Source organism: Blastocystis sp. subtype 4 (assembly GCF_000743755.1).
Source record: "Blastocystis sp. subtype 4 strain WR1 chromosome Unknown seqid_0017, whole genome shotgun sequence".
NCBI classification, from domain to species: Eukaryota; class Bigyra; order Opalinata; family Blastocystidae; genus Blastocystis; species Blastocystis sp. subtype 4.
In genome coordinates this window covers 25,692-50,262 of record NW_014569530.1, presented here as the reverse complement: position 1 = coordinate 50,262, position 24,571 = coordinate 25,692, and the positions used below count along the sequence as shown (strand labels likewise).

The following is a 24,571-nucleotide window of genomic DNA, read 5'->3' as shown; positions in this document are numbered from 1 at the left end:
ATAGAAACGATAATCTCCCTTCTCCAGGATTAGTAGTCGTGAGCTAAAACTCATTACATTTGAGAGACCTTACAAAAAGACATTCGTTTCACTGAGATCTCGAATCATATCCAGAGTCTCTACCTTACCAGAAGGCATTTGATAGGTTATGAGTAGATTTCCGTGAGATGATTCACAGACATGTTGTTGGGGTCCCCATACTTTGATCTCGAGATACATGACTTCACCAACAGCATTACCAGAGTACAGCATTGAGAACGATTCAATATCCTGATCTGAGTGACAGTTGATATGACCTTCATATTCAAATACATCTGAATTGACAGTTATGATTAATGTGAACCGATCTTGAGTGGGACAGAAGGATGAAGTATTGCACAGTACAGGAAGACGGACTCGGTATGTAATTGGAGAGAGTTCTTGAATCCAAGTATCATTCTAGAAATAAGAATCCTTTCCAGATCTCACCATGACAAATGTATACTCTCTGTCAGCAATATATGTCACTGTGACATTCACTATGATCAATCCTTACCATCATTCGTACGTAATCGATTCTCAATGACTTCACATTCTGGAAACTGAATCAGAAACCAATACTCTGTTAGCATACGAGGAGAGTAGAATCCATCAGAGTCTCCTTGTTGTTCTGTCACAAGTGATCTATTGTTAATCATTACATTCATGTCTACGCATGGGAAAGACCTTGAGTACCAACATTCAATGATTGTGTTAAGCAATCATCAATACAAATCATGATAAAAGTGCTATTCTTTGAACATTGATCTGGAATGAATCGAATCTCCATCTGATCTTGATAGAATGAATGCATGAAATCCAAAGGAGTGCCTTCATTTAATACCAAGATTTGAACCTCTGTAGAAGTGATATCTGTAAATGGTTGACAGTTACTATCCAGAACGGTGAAACGAACGATTGCTTCCTCATTCACGTACCACTGAGGGGAGAGTTGAGTGATTGTTGACATATGTAAGGAGGATCGGACTGTGCAGTGAAGAGTTGTGAGGAAGGTCCCATTGAGAAAGAGACGAAGATTGTAACTACCTGCATGAATCGATGGGATATGATAGAGATAGTAGGAAGAAGAGAGAGGATAGCTTATAGGATAGTATTCAATAGAATGATCACTAATCGCTTGAACTGTAATAATGGGATTATGTTGTAACTGACAAGGATAGAGAAATGTTCTATCTTTAATTGTGACCTCTTGTAGTAATTGAATTCCAAGACCAAGAGTATTATTCTCAAACTCAGTAAATCCATCAAGTGTCTGAAATCGAGTGCAACGACGTTCATTCTCAATTATCTCAATTGGTCCAATACTAAGTATTCTTGTACGATTCATAATGACCAAATTGAGAAGAATTCTTCCTTCATACATTTGCATACTCATCACTGGCTCAACTTTATACTGAATAGTCATTCCATCCTCATTATGTTCAGTGATAACTTCTCTAAAGGTCATCTCCCTATTGTATCTCAACATGCCATCATAATTCGTTGTGGTTGACCATAGTGTAAACTGAATATTTGAAACATTCGCATTCAGAATTTGAAACTCCAACCACTCACCAAACAAACCTCCTGAAAGACCTTCTCCTGATACTTGCAGAGAATCTTTACGGAACAATTATCAATCAGCCTTACCATGTGGGAAAGGAAGAGGAGTACCAATCATTATAGTCACAGGCTCTAATATCCATCTCCCATGAATCTGAAGTGAGAGAGAATACTCATCAGGTTGGATGTCCAGTGAACATTGATAATTATACTCCTTTTCCTGAAGAGTGATTGGATTGAATGATAATGAACAGAATAGTGATTGATGCGTGCTATGGAGTTGTAAAACTGCGGGAAATACAGAAAATTGGCAGGGAATATGTTCATTTGATACGATTAGAAGATAGAAGGTAGTTACTTCGTTGGCCCTCATCCAAATATACTCGGCAAGTGAAACTGAACGACTATCACATTCCCCATGAATCGATTCAGTTAATACGGTCCCATTTGACATTCGAATTGTGAGATTGTGGTATTGTGTGTCATGCAGTGTTAGTGTAGCAAGTTGATAGAGAGGATGACCAAATGAGAGGAATCGAATTGGCTCTCCATCCACTGTCACTTCACTTTCAGGATCTACTAACATGGATGCGGCTTGACCAATGTATTGAGACGATGAGAATGGATCTTCGATCGGAAGTGAGACGAATTACGTACATAGAAGTGAAGGAGCTGAAGGAGGAGATCGGAAGAAGAGAGACTTATGAAAGATTGGTACTGGATCCTGGGCATAGGTGATAAAGATGGTGAGCGATCTAAACGATGAATAAGGACAGGAGAGACTAGAGTCAATACCTCATTGAATAGCTACTCGCAATGGAACATGGTGTTGTTCCAAGTCCATTGAAAGTCTGTCAGAACAAGATCATGATCAATGATAGCCGATGCCTGATAGATAGCTAGAATGATAGGATAAGAAGAGATATACGTTGAATGAAGAGATTCTTAGATCCATCACGAAGGATAATATTAAGTGAATATGTGGAATTGACAAATAGATTTGATGACAGCAAATTACCAACACTGGAACAGTACTGAAGATCAGGACTACTTGGTAGAACCTTAATGTGTTGAGGAAGAATGAACTAAAGTCATATACAAGGAAGATGATTTACTGAACTGCATTCAATAATAAATCGAATCTCATACACTCCTTCAATGGAGATTCGATGATACACCTCATATCCAGTCTCCAATTGAAGAATCATATTAGGATCCATCACATCCACTTCTTGTAAAACAGAAACATTTGTACGAAGATTAACCATGAGGATCGAAAGAGAGAGTTGTGTTAGATCAATCCTATTATTAGCATGATCTCGAGTATCAAGAATTGTGGAGAAGGTTTGATTGGATGTGATTATCAACTCGTTATCATGAAGAGATTGAGATGGTGACAATCGAATACTGGTATATCGAGTACATCTATTCAAATACACAATAGGAACAAGTACAGAGGTAACGGGTGAACTATAACTGATGGAGAAGTGGTGATAATAGTCACTCCAGAAAAATCGTCGATTTCGACCTTCCAATAATATGTTCCAGTCTATTGTTCAATCCTTCCTCAATCTATACCACTAATGCTCGATGTGTGACAGTTACCACACTATAATCCCCAATCATCTGAAGTTCCACTACACAAAGCTGTTCAACACAACTGGACGAGTTGTAACAACGATAGATACGAATGGGAGGAATATCATTCGTATTGATAGGAAGAGGAGCATTACATGAATCACGCATATGAATCTGGGTCTGAACTATTGTTAGATCTATCATTGAAACAAAAAACCAATGGTACAAGCAGTAGCTTCATCTGTTGAAGTTACCACATAGGTATACTGTTGAGAGATAGCAGGAAGTTGGAATTCAAATGATCTGATAATCAATAGAGGATCAAGATAGGTGATAGAGGCCTCATAAAGGATCTCCAACATCAAAGAGAACCTAGAGATTAGGAGAAGGAAGAGAAAGAACATTTGAACTTCAAGATATTGAGACATCACGAAATGTGGAATTGTGAGAAACGTATCTTCAGTACCGTCCTCATGATAAGTTACAAAACGGAGAAGATTCAAGTGTGATTCATAACGAATGTAGCCATCTCTACAATAGATAGGACTTTCCTCCAATGTGCCTCGATAAATCCCTAACAAGGTTTCAACCTGTTGATAATGACTTGATATTCGAATAGTAGGCAATGGAGTTTGAACAAATGTAATGGAGAGGAAGGGATGATTGAAACTAATATTGAAGAATATCAGATATAACAACTAGTCCGAATAATTAGGACCAGATCCCATAAGAAGAATCCGAAAAGGAGCAGCAAGAGTAATGTAATCAAATGAATAGTGAATTGACCATGAAGATTCAGTATGAATACGATAATCAAATGATATGGAATTCCTTCTGTTGTAGACATAATGATAAGACAAGACATCATCATATGGTCTATTAGTAACATCAGTACTTCAAATCTACAAGAGTTGACCATCATTCTGATATTTGTCATTTAACTGAAATACCGTAACAAAGTGGCTTGTATGGCACAGTTTCTCAAAGTCTGTGGAAATTGTCAGAATAAGAGGAAACGCACGTCTACTTGCTACAAATATACGTAATGGGTAACTAAAAGTAAGAAATATTCCGCTATCAGACATTGCATTCACAAAGTTTATAGTGCTTAAATCAATCTTGCTGGTTTCTGGAGTCTCGCGTGTTCCTGATAACTCAAGAAGAAGCATATCATCCAAATATACAAACACATCACTATCCGATCTAGAAATAATCAGAAATGCAAATTCCAACGTTACTGTCAAGACCTGATCTTGACTAATGGTGATGTTTTCTTCCAGAGCAGCAGTCCACCATAACTTGTGGTTGATCAACGACTCGTGACTGCTCCATCCAAAAACAGAGGACGGAGGACATTGGGTAAAAGCATTCTCAAGTAACTCTCCAGAGATCGATAACTTCCCGTTGAAAAACCCATCGATCGAAGTTGTACACTCTCTATTTGTTCCATTCAATGTGTGAAACCTTCACTTGAGAATCCCCCATCAGTATTACCAAGAATTGAAAGATGACATACTATGGATCGTACCTCTACGTCCACATGACGAATCCCTTGCTGTTCCTTCTTCACAATACACTGGAGTGTGATCTTCTCCTAAAAACGGCGAGACAGCCAAATAATCTGCACCTAGTGTCGAATTACCGAAATCTTCGTGTTGGTTGACAGATAGACAAGAATCACATAGCCAATCCGTCTACAAATCAAACCACAATATTAACTCAACATGACTATATGTTTGGGGAACAAAATCACGAAAAGTGACAGTCAGAGAACAACAGGCTGCGAATAGAAGTAGGATCTCAACAACAAACGGTCGATACCATGTCATTCTTCACAGATGTTGTAGAAATAGTGACTAAGATATGCGATTTGATGAAGAAAACGAAGAATAGGGCATGCCCTATGGATTGCCGAATTGCGCCATAGAATCAAATGGCTACAATTCCATTCGAGAGAATCTCCTGCATGAGCTTTTTGACGAAGGTATCACCTGTACGTATTCTACGTCGTGCCTTTGCTCGTGTCATCAATATTGAGTGTGTTCCTACTTTTGATAAGTATGACCACATAACCAATATGAAAACAAAGGACATTTTCCAGTTCGAGCCATTTCATGATACAGATCTCCTTGTACTTATTTTTAGGTGAATATCACTTTCTAGAACTTCCCCAGGGAAAAAGAGGGTAAGGATTATGAGCTGAACTGGTCGTTGGCAAGTGAGTGGTTTACTGTGTGGGGAAACGCTTTCCGCAACCCAAGTCGTGATTGCTTATTTAGTCATCTGAAATGTATTACAGACGACAATAAGAATGCTTATTGCAAGCGGTCCTATCTTTATGGAAGTGATGTACCTGAGAGTACAAAGGATTTTGAGGAACTCTCTGATAATATCAAGGAGTTCCTTTCTCAGGTACCAAATCTCTATGTTGAAGACGCTGCTGTGTCCTCTGGCCGTTTGTTGGAGGTCCGCATCCGCAGTGTCACCAACGATCCTGCAACAGCCTTAGCTATGAAGAACTTGCTTCATCGAATGCCTCTTCGCCACCCACAGACACCTCATCCACTAGGACTCATCATTGCTAGAGGAATGCCCCAAACCTTCACTGCAATCGGTGAAGATCCTCACTCCCGTGCACTGACTGTACTCGTAAGTGGGAATGCTTCGATTGAGAATATCATCAAAGTGAGAGTGATAATTGCAAGTAATGTTGTAGGAGGTAGTGAAAGCGACTGAACTGTATTACGATCGTGAGCGTGGGATGGTCGATGTGCCGGTAAATGCTGAATCCAAGACTAATTCCGTTTCAATCAAAGGACCTCTGACAAAGTGTATTCTCCCATGCTGTACTCTGCTTTCTTCGGATGGTCTCCCTTTGTGTGTATTTGGGCTCTCTGACAGTTTGATCACTCCTCTCACTCTTCATCAACAACTCTTTTGTGAAAATCATACGGTGTTATGTCGTGATGGCATTTCACGTGTATTCGCTGGTGTTGCTGTCAATGCAGAGAAGATTCCTGATATGAAGAAAGAGATGGTTCTCAATCAGAAGGTTTATATGCCAGTAGCTGGCGACAATCTCCTCTCATTACCTTCTCAAGTACTGTTTGTCGATAATGACCATTGTGAACAGGGTAGGGGTGAATGTGTTCATGTGAGTATTAGTGTTACAAGATTCGAATCAAATCAAAACTGCCTTACGAAAGTACATCAAGAATGAGGAGTATGTTTCTTTTACAGCAGAGAAATTGCGGGTATGAATATGGAACTGAATTGAGATGTAGAATTCGGTATTCCGTACGGTCCGCAGCGAATCACTCGAGACTCTGTTGAACTGATTTTGTTACTTTAGCGAATGGAGATGAAAACATGAATGAGTTGTTTGTTTTGTGTCACTATCCACAAAGAACCGTGACTATCGGATTCCCCTCAATAGATTTCTTCTTATTCTGGAGAAGCTGTAGATTGTGTGTCCTGTGTGTAATATCTTCTACTAGAGGAACCAACTATGGGTAATAATCAAGGGAAACAAATAACCAAGATTGACATATTACAGAAGTTAAGTAATACCCAAAAGGGATATATCGAGTCATGGTATTTGGCACTGAGTAACGAAGATTCGAATTCTGTGTCGAAACGCGTTTTCTTTGAGGATGTGCTTAAACGCTTTGCGAATATGCCAATTTTCATTATTGATTCATTGTTTGAGTGTATGGATCCAGATTCTAAGAATTGCGTTACTGAAGACTCATTTTACTATATGGCATATATTATTATTAACGGAAATCATGAAGAGAAATGTCAACTTGTGTATAGTATGTTACAACGGATAGGGAGGACACCTGAGGTAACAGTCAGTTCTGTACTGCAGTTATTCCAGAGTGTTGTATCAAAATCAGGAAAAGACATGGAATGGTGTGAGTCGAAACTTCTCGAATGCATGGGAATTGATCCCAAGGCATCTGGTGATGAATATGTCTCCTGGGATCGTTTTTTCGATTTCTGCTCTAAATATCCGAATTGTCCGGTCATCTATTGGCTGAATCTCTTTCGCATGCAAGTCGAACAAGCTTGCGAGTTGCGCCAACAGCTAGCCGATGATGAGACAACAGGAAATGCGAAGTTATCGAAGCAGTATTACACAACTCGTCGTAATCTCATTTATGGTCAGATGCGAGATGTATCGATTTCTGTTTTGATGGAGATTTACGGGATTCTCTCACGGAGTGCTAATCAGGGATACATTACAAAGACGCAATGGTTATCAGAGATGTCCAAGTTCTTTTCTCACGAGTTGTCGTTAAGGTAAGTGTAGACAAATGCATTCATATCTAGTATTTTCCTAGAGTTTTCCAAGGATCAACAGCGCATGAATGTGGATGAGGTCGTAGCGGCCATGTGTCTCCTCTGTCATGATCCTGTGGATCAGCGAATGCGGGCCGCTCTCCATATTTTCCAGCGTACCCGAAAAGCAAATGATCAGTTCACTCATTCGGATTTGGTTCAGTTGTTCTCCTCAGGAGTACTAATGTTTGGGATTGATAATAGCTTTGATATTGGTACAGAAGAGGAAGAGGAAGAGGAGGAGGATATGAGAATTCATGTCCGAAGACGTTTGAGTCAAGATGACAATTCACAGCACTCTGTATGTATGTCGTTGCATATGATCATCTAGAATGTTGTGGCACTTGTAGATGCCATCTTTGAGAACATTCATAGTACCAAACCCATCTGTCAGCGCGTGATTTCTACAAATGATTTGTTGAATTGGTTGGCCCAACATCCAAATCACTATTCATTCCTCACCCACCAACTACGTACCCCCTTCAACGCAGTAGCATCTCGAGAAGAGGAATTACGGGAATATAAACGATTATACAAAGATTTTGATCCTGATAACTTGGTGGCAAATGAACTGTTCTTTGTGATTGCCAAAACATGGTGGTCTAATTGGATTCAGTACATCAACAGTAACGATGCGGGTGGGGTTCTCCATGCGCATCGTCCTGGCTCCATTAACAACTCAAATCTTCTGGAACGGGATCAGTTGCGTCTGCATGCGAATTTAACAGAGAAGAAGGAGTATATGATCATTACAGAACCACTGTGGGATGCACTCTATCACTGGTATGGAGGGGGCCCAATTATTAGTCGACGTGTTATCAAGGCTTATAACAAGAAGTTGGAACTCGAGCTCTATCCTCTCCTTCTTCACATCTGTACCTTAAATGCCGAAGGAATCCCCAAACCTTGTGACCAGCTCCTATCCAGTAAAGTGCAGACAGTAGAACGTGTGAAGAAACGAATCTGTCAGATCCTGGATTATGAGCCTCGTCGTTGTCGCTTGTGGGTGCTGGAGGACAATTATGATGATGTGGTGTTGTTGAAGGATGAGCGACAGACTCTCGAGGAGTTGGAATTATGTGAAGAGTCAATGATTCTCATTGAACAGATGAATGAGAGTGGTAAATTCTCATTCGGTGAGCCGAATGTGCATCGTTCGCATCGTAGTACGGATCTACAAGGTCTAGTGGGTCTCGAGAATTTAGGGAATACGTGTTTTATGAATAGCGCTTTGGAGTGTCTTTGTCACACTCGTCTTCTTCGAGATTACTTCCTCTCTGGTGAGTATGTTGATCATATCAATACAGAGGGTTCAGAAGGATTACATGGAGAGTTTGCTGCTGCATTTGCTTCATTGATGCAATGGCTATGGCAAACTCAGCAACGGGTTATTGCACCTCGTAAGTTCAAGAATCAGTTATGGGAGTTACATCGAGATTACCGTGGGTTTGGACAACATGATGCACAGGAAGTCCTTCAAATTATACTGGACGTAAGAGAGACGAATAGAATTAAACACTAGGGACTAAGTGAGGATTTGAATCTTACCTTGAAGAAACCATATGTGGAATTGGGTGATGTGAATCTATCCGAAGAGGAATTGGCTCGAAGGTACTGGGATTTATACTGTGCCCGACAATGTACGATTATCACCGCTCTCTTTTGTGGTCAGTTCAAATCCTTCTCACAGTGTGCTGCTTGTGGTCATCATAGTTCCAAATATGAGACTTTTTCTATGCTTCAGCTTCCTGTCCCAAAGACTGAGATGCGAGCTCTTTCATTGACTATCAGTTATTCCAATGGTCGAGTTCCAATCCTGTGTTCTATTCGAGTATCCGTTGATTCATCTTTGCATGACATCCATCAGGCTCTAGTTGACCTCGACTCCTCATTCAATCTGGCTGATAGACGGTTGTTGTTGGGCGTGATGGTTAACAGCAATGTGGTACAGGAGTACGATGATTCGTTCCGTTTGAGTGAATATGAACCTCACGATCCTAATGAAAGTCTCGTGGTATTTGTACTACCTCCGCAAGGAGAATTTTTGGGATCCCACGCTTGTTCTCAGTATTATCAACTTCACACGGTAAGTCAGTTGAAAAGAGATCAGAAGGTTTCATTGCGTCTTCGTTCATCAACAGGAGAACTCTTGACAGGGGTTGTGAGTGATATACTTACCGATCTGTGTTTTGAAGTATTGTGCTCAGATCATGTGACACGTCGACTCCTGGTTACAGACCTCGTAGATAGTGAGACATATATGTTGTCTCCAGGCGATTTTATTTTCTATCAAGCGTAACTCCTCAGTAGTTCGTTAATGAATAGACATGGTGCTCAGCAGTTACAGCAAGGTATTTATCTGGGTCCTGCAGGAGCTCCTGGTTTGTATTCAATTCGTTTGTTCCCTTCAGAACGAGAAGAGTTTGTGACATTGGATTGTGTCTGTCGTCGTCATGTGAAACCTCGTAAGATCTACATCATTCAACGTTATAATGGAATTGTAAGCCTGTTAAGAAGACATGATGAATAGAATGAAGAGTTCTTTTTGGGTTATTGTTCACCTGTTATGGTAGGAGTACCTCAGGCAATAGAAATGGTACCTGAGTTTGTTACAGGCAGACAATTGTATAATTATATAGCAAAGCATTTCAAGAAGACAATTAGCAATCCAATTGCTGTAGGTATAATGAGTAGCAATCATGTCTAGCAAACTGTTGTCAATACAATGCAATCCTCACATAATCTGATGCCTAGAGTCTCTGCTATTCCTCCTGAGTTAACACGTACAACCTCGGTTCATATCTCAGCTCCATTATGTGCTTCTTTCATTGATACTGATTCTGTTCCTCATTCGTGTCTTTCAGGAGCCACTCCCTCATCTACAGAGTCACATCCAATGTTGATGAGTGATAGTGATGATACTGAAACCATTACTGGAAAGTACTTCAAACATACCAGGTCAAAGAAGACTCATCGTAGGAAACAAGGTATTGAAGATGAAATGCAATGGGGATATATGAAAGAAGAAGAGGTTCAGAGTCATATCAGTCAGTTATACGGATTTGTGTTGAAATTGGTGGATAATTCTGGGACATCTTGTAGTGTATGTCACTGGCTTCAAGGATGTACAGGGTGTGTGATTATGCCTGATGATATTCCATTGTATTGTATGACGCAAACAAGAAAGATTGCAATTGATTGGGATTCTAGTTATTTGAATGATCATTACCATCAAATTATGTACGATAACAGCATTACTCACAATTCTGTCGAAGATGTTGATTCTACGGGGAAGCAGAATATTCTACTTGCTGAATGTCTTCAGAAATATATTCAAACAGAAATTCTCCAAGATGAACAGCGTATTCGATGTGAACATGTATGTGTTTTTCCTTCTTTTGATTGTAGTGTCATGTGATAACCAATCATTATCTTTCCCTCCAGATTTATCGACCTCCTCCAATCTTGATTATTCATCTCACACGCTTCAAGCAAGTTCATGGTGGTTGGGTGAAACATCAATCCAATATTGATTATCCGTTAACTGATCTGGATTTGGAGGAGTATATTGTGCGAAATAAGCCTGATGTGGGTAAGGCAGATCTGACATATTGGGAGTTATTGGGGGGTCTTCGGACAAGAACCACTGAACAGTCGGCATCATCCAAGAAGATTAATGAAGTATATCAAAAACAAGAGCAAGATTGGGAGAACTTCAAGAAGAATGTCGTAAATCATGTAAGGATTTCAGAGCAAAGATCATTTATAGCCGATTCCCGATCATCGAAGTACATGCACAAAATATGATTTGTATGCAGTGATCAATCATATTGGATCGATGGATAGTGGTCATTATGTGAGTTTCATCCAGTCACAAGACTCGAAGTGGTATTTGATGAACGATGCTCAAGTGCGATTGTTGTCTAGTGCGAATGTTCAATCGAACAATGCTTATATTCTGTTCTATATACGTCAAGATGTGAAGGATGTGAGTGTTCAAAGTCTGTTCAATACGCACGAGTCGAAAGAGGACGAAGAAGTGGTTGTGGAGGCGGAGGAGGGAAGTGAGGACAAAAAGAGGTGTAGTATCCTTTAGGTGTCTTCCTTTGTGGTAGAGAGAGTAGTTGTGTCATAGCGGTTGTTTGTTAAGCAATTCATTTTTGATGAGTAATCCACCTTATCACGTTTACTCATCTTTTGATAAAAGATGGATGCAAGTCGTTAGTAAGGACGATACCATTCAAATACTGGTTGATGTATTCGAACTCTGTAAGACTAAGGAATAGAATGAGTGGAGGAGAGGTCGTGCATTACAACTCAATTTAGACAGTGTTAGGCTTCGATTGGAAGGAACAGACACCATTGAAGATGTTAGCTGCAATATAGTGAAGATATTAGAAAAGAAAAGTATTCAATATTGCTCGAAATGTAATTAAACAGTTCGACAGAATCAGATTGTGCCTATTGAGGTTAATGATCTCGTCACCCTTCAATATGAGGTACCAGATGAAAAATTATAACTTAAGAAGTAGACTGATGTAGTTTCAGCAATCGTTACTCAAGTACAAAGTTTTGTCCAACTCACAATTACATCTCCAAAGAATATTGGAAAGGAAATCTTTGTCCAACCTAATCAACTTCGGTATGTAGCAAAGGGTTATTCGTTGTGTAGCTGATGGAGGTGCATGAAATGCGTAGATGAGTTTCCTCCTTTAAATAGCGATCACTCTATGAATGCTAATTCGTCAGGGACTGTTTCTGGAGATGGAAAACCTTTGAATTCACAGGGAACGAAGTATTCAGGTCTCTTAAAGACAGCTGCTTCTTCATCATCGTTTTCATCTAGTAACCAAATGAATAGCGGAATGGCTCTTTTATATCCTGCTCCTTGCATCATCATGGCAATTCCTCCGTTAAATGGTTCTTGTTGTAGATAATGATAATATTCAGATCCAGCCGATTTCCCTGAAGCAATGGCCGTCCAATTCCCTTGGAGGCAAAATGAGAGTCCAACAATCCTTCCTGTGATTCGGATGGGTCCAGGAACTATGGTAGTTGTTGTCCCTGGGGCCTCGAGTGTGGGAGTTTTAGCTAATCAGGGACCAGTGCAGGTTCCGGTTCAGTCAACCTTACAGTAAGTGTGTTTGTTTGCAAGAAGAGTTGATAACAGATTTGTGCAATAACTGTGAGAGGTAGTCTTCGTGTTGACAGTCATCTTATGTCTCTAGATGGACTGAAATGAACTCTAGATGGTATCTTTGTTACTCATTATAGAGTGAGCAACATATAGAAAAGATACTCCAGTGATAAGAATTCTATTGATCCCATAATATGAAAAAGATAATGAAACGTATACAAAATATGGAAGTAGTAATTATCTTCCATTGGTAACAATGAAAAATCACAAATAATTCAGTCATGATAGCAAACTATGATTTAAATGCTGAACTCGATAGTTTAGAGATAGTGTTAGCGAAGATTGAGAGGAAGGTAGATAATGAAAAGGATGGCTGATGAATAGGGAGGTACTATCTTATATAGATCCTTGATGTAGATGTCCTTCAATATCTAATGGCCTATGAGGCAGGACGAAAAAAGCAGTTATCAGTGGATGTATTAGTAAGTTTGATTCAAATTATGAATTGCAATTGTAAGTATCTTGAATAATTGATTGAAGTAGTATCTCGAGATATTTGTTTGGCCATCCAAAAGATGGTGTTGTTTTATCTTCAGAATTGTCCATTGGGAAAACTTTTGGCTATTTCCGAGAATTGCCCATTATTTTGCGACTATGTTGTTGCAACCGATGATCAACAATTATGGGTAAGGGTTCTTAAGTCCCTGCTCTATGTGTATGAAAATAAGATGTTCTCTTGTGTCAAGTACCCTCAACTGACATTGGCTGCTCATTACCTCAACAATAGATTAGTGGTAAACAATCTTCAATTGGATGATCAGAAACTTCACTTTTTATTCCTTTTTATTCCTTCATACATTCTTAACAATTACTTTGATATCTTTCTCAGGAAGTTATTAGATACCAAGAATTTTAACACTGATTTCTATGCTGTATCATGTGAAAATGCAAACAGATACTCCAATTGGTTATTGGCTGGTATGCACTACTATGTTCATGACTGTAACAACTCAGCTCATTTCCAGTCATTAGTAACATTATTAGGATCTTTACCTGCACAATTTTCGGCTTTTCATGCATTAACAAAAGATGACATTACCACATTGGTATCGATCATTCAAATGGTTCCGGATTCTGGAAAGGTAATTCTATCGTTGCTTGTTGAACCCGCGTTAATAGAGGTGATGATCCAGCTGGTTGTAATATCTCCTGTTCTTATATCTGAGAAGTATTGGGAACAAATAATGGAGAAATATCCAAAGGATTCTAAAGTAATGATCAAAACGATTCTGGTGCGAATGTTTGAAATGAAGAAAACTGTACATTAATTATGGGTTTATGAGGTAGACCAATATTTCGATAATTTGGAAAGGTAATCCTGATTTGTCTTACTTGGTATTGGATCAGTTATTTGATTATCCTAATCAATACGTACGAACTTATTGAATGATTGAGCCAAAGCAAGTATTGAGCCAGATCACAGAGTCATCTCAGAAGTATCTGATTGTTTGTTTGCGTTGTCTCTTCTACAACACTTATTTGGCAGCAACGAATCCTTCAGAGTGGAATAACATCGTTCAGCAATGTAAGCAAGGGATATTTGGTGAAGTCAAACGATCATCGTCAACTGTGATTCTATTGTGTCAGTATTTATTGGATATCTACTTTGACTGTTCATATTATTACATTCATTTCATTTTTAGCCAAGTATGATGTATTGAAAGTAGCCATTCCTTTGTCAGAGGCAGCTATCATGAATGCAATGACAGATCTGGATCCAATTCTGGAGGATGTTCTAAGAAAGATCACGTATCATGTATCTCTGATTGAAGTGGCACATCCTCTCTCGGACTTATGGAGAGTTCGTCTGAATCCAGCTACGGTCACGCAATCGTTTGAGAATGATTATTTATTGAAAGTTCCCTGTTATCCTGATCTGGGCATACTAGCTCCATTGCTTCAGTACGCTTCAATACGACGTATGTTGAAGATGGTATGTTAGTGATAAGGATTCAGTGTAGGTAGTGTTAACAGAAGGCAAGAATTCGTTGGAATGGTATAAGTTCATCATATCAACAGTACTTAGAAAAGTGATGACAACTCGATTCCAATGTAGTGAGAAGGAGAAGAAAGAGTTGTTGGAAGTCACCAAGTTGATTATTTCCATTACTTCACAGATGAGATCTGAATATTCTTGTCTGAATGGATTGTGTGCATTGGTGACTCAGTGTGGATATCAGATGATTGTCACCTTGTTACGTTCAATGATGATGTTGACAGTAGCTGTAGAAAAGGATAATGTTACTGCTGAATTATACCATTCGATTATCTCAATGATTCTGGTGGAAGCGACATTCGATGAAACATCGAATGTGGAGCTCATTAAGGTTATTCGACAACTCGTCTAGTTATGTTTATTGAAATAAACAACGATCAATAGAACACTCTTAAACGAGGATAAATATAGAAACAAGCGCAGAAAAGAAAACAAACAGAAATAACTATGAGATACAGCAAAGAATGATTGAAACCAGAACTCTCTCTATCCGAAAACTTCATGAAGACGAGATCATCATACTCATTCGAATGTCTCCTATTCTTTGATCGTTTTGACTTTGACTGAAATGTCATTCCTCCCATCACTCGAAAGATGAAGTCCAGATAATTGGATTTGGAGGAAGTGTCCAGATGCCATGAACAATCAAACTGGCTATTCCACTCTTCATGAAGTAGTCGATTTCGAAAAGCACTTGAATCTTCGGGCAGTTGTGCAATGGAAACCACCCATATAATTGACATTCCAGGAGCTCCAACGAAGTGTTGTTTGACTATTGGATACAGAGAAATCTGGCGATCAAAAAAAGCACCTAGAAATTGTTGAATGACCTCTGCAGATTGACTAAAATCCTTCTCTTTGAGAGAAGTACACTGCAGTCGCAATACATGCTTATGTTTAATAGGAGCATAGTGAATGAGTTCCATTTTCAAATAATGCATAATAGTGTGCGACGGAGGCAGGATTTTCATACTATAAGATTGCCACAACAAACTCTTATGTAGACCCACACTATATATACGAGAAACAAGAGAAACAAGAGAAACATCTGCTACGCGGCCAAAAACATTCTGATTTGTCATCATCCAAGAAAGCACTCGTAGGAGGACATACTTTTCACATGGTTCACTCAGAGACTTTTCATTATCATTCTATGATCAATTCTCATGACTTCAAGCTATACCGTTCCATAATACGAAATCACCGAATATGGGGCTATCGTAGAATCAGGGATACAAGAACAACTAGCCCATTCAAATGTCATTCCCTGTGTAAAGATTCTATGGCTTTGATAGAGGGTTTTGGGAGTATTAGGGTCCATGTCGACCTAATTTGGGTATTGTTTTGTTATATAGAGATTTTTATTTAACGTGAATGGAACTAAAGGATAGAACTCAATATATAGTTTCTATTGGAATATATTAAATGAGTATAATCGGTTTGAGGAAAAAGATAATAAGTAATCCATAATAGGGTCATTTATGACATAAAATGACCCTATTCCTGTTTCTTAGTGTGGATTAAGTGGTTATACTGTACAGCCACATAGCATATTTAAATATGTTAGAACGATGAGATACAGAATTCTAATCATCTTGTGAAGTGTGATAATACTAACCATACTCAGTGAATCCTATCTCAATCCATTCATAACACTCACGAATTCAAGCCGTCTAAATAACAATCCAAAACGATAATAGTAACCTAGAGAATAATGGATTTCAAATCCAATTCCATATTCCAGAGGTATTTTTTGAACGCACTTTCTTAATACGATGAATCTAGAAGAGCTGAAGTCATTAAAACGACATGAACTTCAGAAAATGGCAAAGCAATATGGAATTAAGGCGAATCAATCTTCACAGACGTTGATCGAGAAAATCCTTGAGAAATGCTCGGTATTCTATTTTTGTATTGTTTAACTCATTAGAAACAATCGATCCAGAAGGATTCTGAAGAGAGTGGCTATGAGTTGATTGTCTCATATATAGTAGTATTAACAGAAAAGAAACAGGAAGAGACAGAAGAAACACGGAAAGAAGATGAGCAGAGGAATTCTGAAGAACAACTCAGAAAAAGTACAGATGAGTCTGCAGTGGTTTCAGAAAGTGAAACAAACTTAGTAGATGATCTGAACGAGTTGCTGGATGCAAATGTAACTCGGATATCACCAGAACACGTATCGGAACCTCCTCATATTTCTTCGGATCTTGATACAATGACATTACATGATATTTTAAATCGAGCTGATACTACTCTCGTACGAGAAAGTGAATGTACTGTTGATGATCAACGTACTAGTAGCAGTACGACCCGTCTGCCAAGTTCGTCCAAAGAAATCATCAATATGTTGATTGACATCGATAATGCAAACTATAGCAAACCACCTCTATCTCCTTCGAGTCCTTCCGAAGAAACTGTGGATATTCGGACTCTAACAAGTACTGGTGAAACAGATGAAATCACTCCCACGACGTGCTTTGATGGGTATTCTTCCGAAGAATTGCTGAAATTGTGTGAAGTATACCGTGAACGTGTATTAAAATCGAGTAAACACGAGGATATGGAGATTCTCCTGAATATCAACTCTGTAGGTACTCTTATTCATTGTGAGTTCTAGGCACTATCAACCAAGTTAGCAAATCCAACTGCGGAGAGTCAGGAGGAACATGGAAACATAAGTGGGAATTAGTGACAGAGTAAGAAATAGATTCCAAATTTCTTGTACGAGAAGGGTCATTAGTGGTAGAACCTCGCTCATCTGTAGTCAATAAGGAAGAAGTGAATGCTGATAACTGGGAGACGAATATCGGTATCATTGAAGGAGAGGGAGATGGAACGATGGATCTGGCTCAATTACGGCCGATTCCGAAAGAGACTGAGACATCTCTGAAACTCCCATCTAATTCTGGAGCTATTCTTAAAGAATCGCCTAAACGACCACCACACATCGAACTATCACTGAAACAATCATTCATTCAATCGCGTCTCCAGCATCTCTCTCGTCAGACTATAATGAGTGAGAGTCGGATGGTAAGCAAAGGTCCTGAAGGATAAGGGAGTAGAAAGAGGTTGAGGCTGGAATTGGATTGGATCAATTGTTAAAACAGGAGCGTGAAGAAGAAGATTCATTTCTTGAGGATTCGATGAGTAGTCACCCAAAGAGCGTGGATGGTAATGAATCGAGTGAGAGACAAGTCTTGTCGGATGCCATCGAGAATTGTGAAAGTCTCCCTGAAATGGAGTCACTTCCCAGTGTACGTTCAACTTTGGCTACTATTCGAACAACACTTCCAACCCAGCCTGAGCATACCGTGATTCAAGTGGATTTGGATCTTGATAATCCAGAAGTGTCGGATGATTCCAAAGAAGCAGAACAAAGGTTTCAAGAAGCTATGAAAGCATCACTGTTGGCTGTTCAGAAGGATTCTTCTGCATCTCGGGTTTTTGAGAAGGTGCATATGGAGCTAATGGAACAAAACGAGAATTTATCTGCTTCTGTAATTGAGAAGATTAATGCAACAATTGAGGGTTTTCGATCATCTTTTGATGATACAGTGATTGAATCTGAAGAATCTCCCAATGATGCTGATAGGATACAAAAAGAGTCTTTATCGTTAACCCCGCTTAGTTTGGAGAGTGAGAAGCGAGATCTGAAAGATTGTCAGTCGATGAATAGCGAAGAAAAGAGACGGCGAGCAGAATAACTTTTGTGAATAGCTGTACAATACATAATCTGTTTGTTTTGACTTGTTTCCAGAATAGAGACTTTTTTTGTCACTTGCTTTCTTCTCACACAGAGCCACCCGTTGAAATCGTTGATCTTCTCAATGTCATCTTGGAGGAATGCTGTAAAGAGTAAAGTGCATAAAGAGCGTTCTCAACCGCTGGCTCGACAGAGTCTCGGACTCCTTGAAAAGAAGAAAGACTACAAGATTCGTGCCGATTACCAGCACAAGAAGACATCAGTATTAAAAGGATTGCAATTGAAAGCTGCTTTGAGGAATCCGGATGAATTCAACACACGTATGATCACGCTATCAAGAGTATGGATTTAACGAATTTGTGTAATCGATTAGGATAAACAAGATGGACGGAAAGAGTTGCAAACGCGATTACTCGAAAAGACGAAAGATGCTCGAATCCTTGAAAGTAAACGTGTCGAAAAGGAGAAAGTAAGAAGACTGGAATGTTTCTTATTATAGAAAGTGGAACGATTGGTGGGTTCACTTCAATTTATGGACAACGAGGAGCAGAATAACCATACAGTGTTTGTAAACGACGAAGATGATGTGAATACATGGGAGCCAGAGACTTATTTCGATACGACATCAGAATTGCTGGATCGCAAATACAACAGACTCAGCGAGAAGCAGTTAGAAGAACAAGAATTTGTTACGTCCCTTGCAGATGAAAGTGAATTATCCAAAATGAAGAAGCGGCGAGAAGAACGTTATAAGAATTTGGCTGAAGCCTTGGATGACCAAGAGACCATTGATCGTGTTTTGAGCCACATCGAGCTGCGCAAGAATTTAAGTGGAAAAGGAAAGCGAATAAAAGTAAAGGAAGGAGAAAATGGACATGCTGACATCTATCGTTGGCGATTTGAACGTAAGAAATAGGATCTGTTTGCAAACAATTCACAATACACATTTAGTACGTTCTATCCTGATTAATAGCGGGAGCAATAGCAGCATAGATAAACACTATGAAAGCGACCCAAATACTTATATTATAGAGCCAGAACGTGAGAGGCGAAGTAAAGTTGAACACAGCTGTAGGTCGTTCCGTAACAGACCCAGTATACCAGGCTGAACAAAGCATTGATAAATAGAAGCCAGCAAGTACCATGCAAGCATTGAATACACACCACTGATGACTATCATCGTCAGGAATGATATCAGCAAGTTTCTCAGCCTTTTCAGGATCCTTAGTGTCTGTATCAGGTTCATCAACCTTGGGATTACGAATACGATAGGCCATCCAGTATCCACTGGTTATAACGAACAGCACATTCAACACGGTCACCCAATAATTGCTGCTACTCTTGTAGGGATTGCATTTCTAGGAATCAGAAGAGGGAATGAAATTTACATCACTGGGATTGGTGAGAAGAGAAGTAACCAAATAGAAGAGAATAATCGCGAAGAAAGTGGCTGGGGGAAGGAAACCACGGTTGAAAGTACTATGCAGGCAGATGAAGCAACAAAAGAGTCCCATAATCAAAGTCAGAGTGATTACGAGAGCATTCTGACCACACAGATGTCCATCCACTCGGAACATGAAATAGCTATCAGTTAGGGATTTCGAAGAATGTTTACAAGGCTATACATGCAATTACAGAACCAATGCTAAATACGAATGAAAGTGTAAGATACATGGAGGTCCATTGATTAGCACAGCAGCAAGTCTTATCTGTATACTTATATCGCTTCTAGAAATGAAAGGAGAACAAAAGAACAACATTTGTGTCCTCCATCTTCTGAGTAAGAACATCATGGAGAGTGAAGGCGAAATCAACAAGAGAAAGCGACTGAAGAACCAAATAAAATGCGGAGAGAATGCGAGCAACGCCTCGATATCCATAGAGCCAATCGACAGAGTTGACACCCCATACAAACAGCCAAGTGAAGAAAATGAGGATTACAACAAAGACTCCTAAGACCATATGATGTGTAGCCGGCCAAAAGAGAGTACAGAAGAAAAGAATGCCATAGGAACATACAAGAGCACATGAAAGACGATATACGATCTCTATTCCAGCCGTACCAAAATACCGTCTAAGATTGGAATCAATGATCTATCTGTTAGATAAGAGTCTATAAACAATACAGAATTACCACTAGGAAGATATTCAATGATTAGACCAAATACCATCCAAATGAGATACACAGTAAAGTATTTGGCATTTGACATCTTCTTTCCAGAATTTCCTGCAACAATGCAGAATACATACGATATACAACTAAATATACTACAACCCATTGATAAAGCCTCTTCTGAAAAGAATTCTTTGACTGAATCGATAAACTGTGTAGCCGTTTTGACGCTTTCAAGTGTGACAAAACTGAAGGATATATTTAGAGCGATGGATATTTGTTGAGATACCACTGAAATAAGGCTTCAGTAGAGTATCGAAGATTGTGGAGTTGTTAGGGTCTTATACAATTTTAAAGAGCATAGATGGAATTAAGATAGATACATAGCAATTCGAGGTCGTTTGATGTTTCTCATAATTCCAAACCGTTTGAATCATGTATGAAACAGATGGAACAAACGTTCTCAACGAAGCAGAAATTATAGCTGCAATTCGAGTTTTATGTTGAAGATAGTGATTATGTACTAGAAGGCCAAGGAGGAATATTTACGTGATATAGAGAATGATGTACCGACACCGAAGGTATTGGGAGTTTTTTCAAGTCTAATCAATAGGCAGCCTTCAATTATGCATGCGCTCTTGTTCGAAGTAAGGATCGGTTTGAACTGGAAAAGTCAATTGAAATTTTTGAAGGTATTGGTTGTGTGAAGTGTAATTACGCTAGCTCTCATCGATGATGGCTTTCAGACGCATAAATGTATCTACAACATTGCTTATGCGTATTACAAATTGGGCAAGTTGCGTCAATCACGTCTGTTCTGTGAACGCTTGTTGAAACTGGATCCACTGAATCAGCAAGCTCAGGATCTTCACCAGCAGCTCGACTCGATTGTACAACAAAGTATTGAAAGGAGGGAGGGATTATGGTTAGAGGGTCTTCTTGGTTTAGGTATTACCACTGCTATTGTTGGTGCAGCAGCTGTTATTCTATATAAGTCATTTGGGAAAAAGTGATGCTTGTTTGTTTTGAAATGGGGATGATGACGTTCTCTGGCTGCTCTAAGAGGACCACAGTGAGAGAAGGATGGAATTTGAAGCATCCCTCATATTGATTCTATTTCATTAAACATCTCTTTTTTATATATTAAGATAATCAGATCGGTTTGAAATTCAATATTCTAGCCTTTCGTATATTAGGAATAGTATACAGGAAAACTCCCATTTTGAATCCTCTCGTGAGGATTGGCGATTAGAAATCTCTATTGTTCTCACCAGCAATGTTCAGCAGTAATTCTCTTCAGACATTGAAGGTCACCGATGCTCCTAAGCACGATGCCAAGTTCTACAGCACTTGCTTTATGGGAGGAGTACTTTCTTGCGGAACCACCCACACGTTCATCACTCCTCTGGATCTGGTGAAGTGCCGTCGTCAGACGAACCCTGGTATGTACACTTCTCTGTGGGATGGACTGAAGAAGACTGCGAAGACGGGTTGGAACCGTAATGGTATCTACAGAGGCTGGCAACCTACTTGCTTCGGTTATGCCATGCAGGGATTCTTCAAGTTTGGAGGTTATGAGGTGTTCAAGGATTTGTACATTAATCTGATGGGAGCTGAGACAGCGAAGCACTGGAAGAACACGATTTATCTGTCGGCTTCTGCCTCAGCTGAGTTCTTCGCCGATATCTTCCTGTGCCCCATGGAAGCTACGAAGGTTCGTATTCAGACAACTCCCGTGGAGGCCAACTTCCCTACCAAGCTGGGACCTGCTATGAAGGAGATCACTGCTGGAGAGGGAACAAAGGCTCTTTGGAAGGGAATTGTGCCTCTGTGGTGCCGTCAGATTCCTTACACCATGGTGAAGTTTGCTACATTCGAGAACATTGTGGGTCTGTTCTACAAGTATTGTTTCACCAAGCCTCGTGAGTCATACAGCAAGGCTATGCAGTTGACGATTACATTCGCTTCTGGATACATTGCTGGTGTGTTCTGTGCTCTTGTCTCTCATCCTTTCGATTCTTGTGTTTCTAAGATGAACAACTCGGCTGAGAAGATTTCTATGATGCAGGCTATGAAGCTCCTGGGCTGGAAGGGATGCTGGAACGGTCTGGCTACTCGTATTCTGATGATTGGTACCTTGACAGGTCTCCAGTGGTGGATTTATGATACTTGGAAGACCTTCTGTGGATATCCTTCTTCTGGAGGCCACTAAACAGTGGATGCTTGTTGATGGTAATGAATTTTCTGTAGTATGTTTCTTTGGACAAACAGTCGAATAATTGGAGTTAGTAACAAGCAAGAGAGTATAATGTTTAGTGAGGAAGGTTTTCCACAAGGGCCAATTCTCTCCTCCCGATATTTCGAAAATCACTTCAGCAAGGAGCTGATGGAATTCAGAAGTGGTTAAATGAAGGAGATTTCTATCCTGTTCTCTCGCTCTAGTCTCAATTCTATTTCGGATCCAGTTTAGAAGCAATCGGAAGGATGAAGTCTCTGTATTCTCACTGAGACCTCGTATTAGCCCATTCATCCCGCAATTGATTTCATTCGTGTCCATTAGAGCAAGAAGGGAATCCAATCCTATCAACTCTAAGCGTTGAACGCAGAACAATCGGATTTGTTGCGACTGATCCTGCCCATGACGGAATAAGCGGTTTACTCGAGTCTTGGGATCGTCCCGTTCTGTCATCCATTGTAGTAGCTCCAATCGTAATGATCTCTGCTGTTATCATTCAAGGAAGCATACTCGTTGGGTTCGATTGAGAGATGAGCATTCAAAATGGACCATAACCGAGGTTTGTACTTCTCCTGCTCTTCTTCGGAGCACTGATTCTGTACTAAAAGAAATAGAGTCATTCTTACAAAGACCTCAATCACTTTCTTGACAGCAACCTTACGAATGGATGCAGCAGAACACTGGAGAATCGAAGTAGCTGCTAAATATGAGATTTGAACGAGATTATGACTCAAGAGTGGGAGAGAAATAGAAGAAGGAAAGAGAAGGGGAATGATAGAAACGAGATTCACAGATTCTAATGGATGGATGTGAAAAAGAATGGAAACGTTTTGAGGTTGATCCATATTGGATCAGTTGGAGACATTCTCGACGAAGCATTAATTTCGCAGAGATTGGTGTAACCTGACCTGACTCCATCCATTGGAGACTACATGGAAGGAGAAGAGTAATCCATACTCACTATTCACAGCGATTCGAAGAAGCTGAAGGACGGGATTGAGACTTATGTCCTGAGCTAGGTCTTTTGAAGAAGTGTTGGATGAAAGAACATAAATCCAATGTTGTAACTAGAGTAAAGTGATTGAATTCTATGTACACTGTGCATTACGGCAGTAGCATTTAACATCATTCCTATCTTTAGAATTAATAAAACACTCTCAGCTAAAGTGGGATTTGTTTCAATTGGGGTTTGTGCATACTGGATGAAGAGAATGAGAAAAACGAACGAATAGCGAGTTAGATTGTACAGATTTGATGTCTTTGAGAGATCCTTGACAATTACTAGCAGTCGCTGTAATTCTGGATGATTTATAACATCCGATGTTGTCGCAATGAATACATAGAGAGAACAGAGAAATGAGAGGGGAGTTGACGGTGATGCATTGAGTGCTGATGGATTGGTAATGAATTGATCGTTTAGCCGAATTATCGCTAGGATCAAACAAAAGGAAAATAAATACCAGGATAAGAATAGAAAACACTCAAAGCTGGGATAGATTTCTTGTCATCGGTCCACATGAGAATACTGGATTTAAACTGATCCAATTCATCACCACTGTTAAACAGAAAAGGTACATTCTCTAACTCCTCTTGTAGACGATCTACTATGTCCATTTCCCTCTTAAGAATTGCTTCTACAACCTAGAATCAAATCATCCAACAAAAACCGACATCACGATCATCTTGAACGAGTTGCTCATCAATTCTTTTTTGAATAAGGAATCTACCCTGAAAGCTCCAACAAAGACCAACAAACAGCACTGATTCACTTTGGTCAGAAACAAGAAGACTCCCTTTTTCTGAAGATTCACGTCACTAAC

General features: G+C 39.6%; 12 protein-coding genes across 12 annotated transcripts; 7 read left to right on the top strand and 5 right to left on the bottom strand.

Annotated features, from left to right (window-relative positions):
* Positions 1 to 69: 69 nt before the first annotated feature.
* JH06_1007 (hypothetical protein) lies at positions 70 to 988 on the bottom strand (the record flags this gene model as incomplete). Its single annotated transcript, XM_014674093.1, is given in 4 exon segments — positions 70 to 438; positions 469 to 518; positions 536 to 663; positions 693 to 988. The coding sequence occupies 4 exon segments, from the start codon at positions 986 to 988 to the stop codon at positions 70 to 72; spliced, it is 843 nt and encodes a 280-aa protein (XP_014529579.1).
* Positions 989 to 3,153: 2,165 nt separating this feature from the next.
* JH06_1006 (hypothetical protein) lies at positions 3,154 to 3,521 on the bottom strand (the record flags this gene model as incomplete). The annotated part of the gene is made up of 2 exons (XM_014674092.1): positions 3,154 to 3,356; positions 3,377 to 3,521. The coding sequence occupies 2 exons, from the start codon at positions 3,519 to 3,521 to the stop codon at positions 3,154 to 3,156; spliced, it is 348 nt and encodes a 115-aa protein (XP_014529578.1).
* Positions 3,522 to 3,857: 336 nt separating this feature from the next.
* On the bottom strand, positions 3,858 to 4,515 carry JH06_1005 (hypothetical protein; the record flags this gene model as incomplete). Its single annotated transcript, XM_014674091.1, is given in 5 exon segments — positions 3,858 to 4,035; positions 4,066 to 4,212; positions 4,243 to 4,362; positions 4,393 to 4,457; positions 4,474 to 4,515. 5 exon segments carry the CDS (start codon positions 4,513 to 4,515, stop codon positions 3,858 to 3,860), a joined length of 552 nt encoding a protein of 183 aa, XP_014529577.1.
* Positions 4,516 to 4,786: 271 nt separating this feature from the next.
* On the bottom strand, positions 4,787 to 4,988 carry JH06_1004 (hypothetical protein; the record flags this gene model as incomplete). Its single annotated transcript, XM_014674090.1, is given in 2 exon segments — positions 4,787 to 4,853; positions 4,870 to 4,988. 2 exon segments carry the CDS (start codon positions 4,986 to 4,988, stop codon positions 4,787 to 4,789), a joined length of 186 nt encoding a protein of 61 aa, XP_014529576.1.
* Positions 4,989 to 5,092: 104 nt separating this feature from the next.
* On the top strand, positions 5,093 to 6,497 carry JH06_1003 (hypothetical protein; the record flags this gene model as incomplete). Its single annotated transcript, XM_014674089.1, has 5 exons — positions 5,093 to 5,290; positions 5,323 to 5,844; positions 5,876 to 6,293; positions 6,325 to 6,413; positions 6,444 to 6,497. 5 exons carry the CDS (start codon positions 5,093 to 5,095, stop codon positions 6,495 to 6,497), a joined length of 1,281 nt encoding a protein of 426 aa, XP_014529575.1.
* A 422-nt stretch (positions 6,498 to 6,919) lies between these two features.
* On the top strand, positions 6,920 to 11,599 carry JH06_1002 (peptidase C19 domain-containing protein; the record flags this gene model as incomplete). Its single annotated transcript, XM_014674088.1, is given in 10 exon segments — positions 6,920 to 6,974; positions 6,993 to 7,464; positions 7,495 to 7,804; positions 7,835 to 8,995; positions 9,026 to 9,798; positions 9,829 to 10,003; positions 10,034 to 10,180; positions 10,211 to 10,882; positions 10,912 to 11,241; positions 11,273 to 11,599. 10 exon segments carry the CDS (start codon positions 6,920 to 6,922, stop codon positions 11,597 to 11,599), a joined length of 4,422 nt encoding a protein of 1,473 aa, XP_014529574.1.
* Positions 11,600 to 12,233: 634 nt separating this feature from the next.
* On the top strand, positions 12,234 to 12,745 carry JH06_1001 (hypothetical protein; the record flags this gene model as incomplete). The annotated part of the gene is made up of 3 exons (XM_014674087.1): positions 12,234 to 12,423; positions 12,454 to 12,637; positions 12,700 to 12,745. The coding sequence occupies 3 exons, from the start codon at positions 12,234 to 12,236 to the stop codon at positions 12,743 to 12,745; spliced, it is 420 nt and encodes a 139-aa protein (XP_014529573.1).
* Positions 12,746 to 16,471: 3,726 nt separating this feature from the next.
* Positions 16,472 to 18,403, top strand: JH06_1000 (hypothetical protein; the record flags this gene model as incomplete). Its single annotated transcript, XM_014674086.1, has 5 exons — positions 16,472 to 16,594; positions 16,627 to 17,286; positions 17,317 to 17,377; positions 17,407 to 17,729; positions 17,762 to 18,403. The coding sequence occupies 5 exons, from the start codon at positions 16,472 to 16,474 to the stop codon at positions 18,401 to 18,403; spliced, it is 1,809 nt and encodes a 602-aa protein (XP_014529572.1).
* Positions 18,404 to 18,526: 123 nt separating this feature from the next.
* On the top strand, positions 18,527 to 19,318 carry JH06_0999 (hypothetical protein; the record flags this gene model as incomplete). The annotated part of the gene is made up of 3 exons (XM_014674085.1): positions 18,527 to 18,742; positions 18,776 to 18,871; positions 18,902 to 19,318. The coding sequence occupies 3 exons, from the start codon at positions 18,527 to 18,529 to the stop codon at positions 19,316 to 19,318; spliced, it is 729 nt and encodes a 242-aa protein (XP_014529571.1).
* A 31-nt stretch (positions 19,319 to 19,349) lies between these two features.
* Positions 19,350 to 20,681, bottom strand: JH06_0998 (hypothetical protein; the record flags this gene model as incomplete). The annotated part of the gene is made up of 5 exons (XM_014674084.1): positions 19,350 to 19,760; positions 19,791 to 19,986; positions 20,018 to 20,130; positions 20,161 to 20,496; positions 20,529 to 20,681. The coding sequence occupies 5 exons, from the start codon at positions 20,679 to 20,681 to the stop codon at positions 19,350 to 19,352; spliced, it is 1,209 nt and encodes a 402-aa protein (XP_014529570.1).
* Positions 20,682 to 20,950: 269 nt separating this feature from the next.
* Positions 20,951 to 21,528, top strand: JH06_0997 (hypothetical protein; the record flags this gene model as incomplete). Its single annotated transcript, XM_014674083.1, has 5 exons — positions 20,951 to 21,010; positions 21,043 to 21,096; positions 21,129 to 21,207; positions 21,239 to 21,415; positions 21,446 to 21,528. The coding sequence occupies 5 exons, from the start codon at positions 20,951 to 20,953 to the stop codon at positions 21,526 to 21,528; spliced, it is 453 nt and encodes a 150-aa protein (XP_014529569.1).
* Positions 21,529 to 22,061: 533 nt separating this feature from the next.
* JH06_2184 (calcium binding mitochondrial carrier protein) lies at positions 22,062 to 22,727 on the top strand (the record flags this gene model as incomplete). The annotated part of the gene is made up of 1 exon (XM_014674107.1): positions 22,062 to 22,727. The coding sequence occupies one exon, from the start codon at positions 22,062 to 22,064 to the stop codon at positions 22,725 to 22,727; it is 666 nt and encodes a 221-aa protein (XP_014529593.1).
* Between the last annotated feature and the right edge of the window lie 1,844 nt (positions 22,728 to 24,571).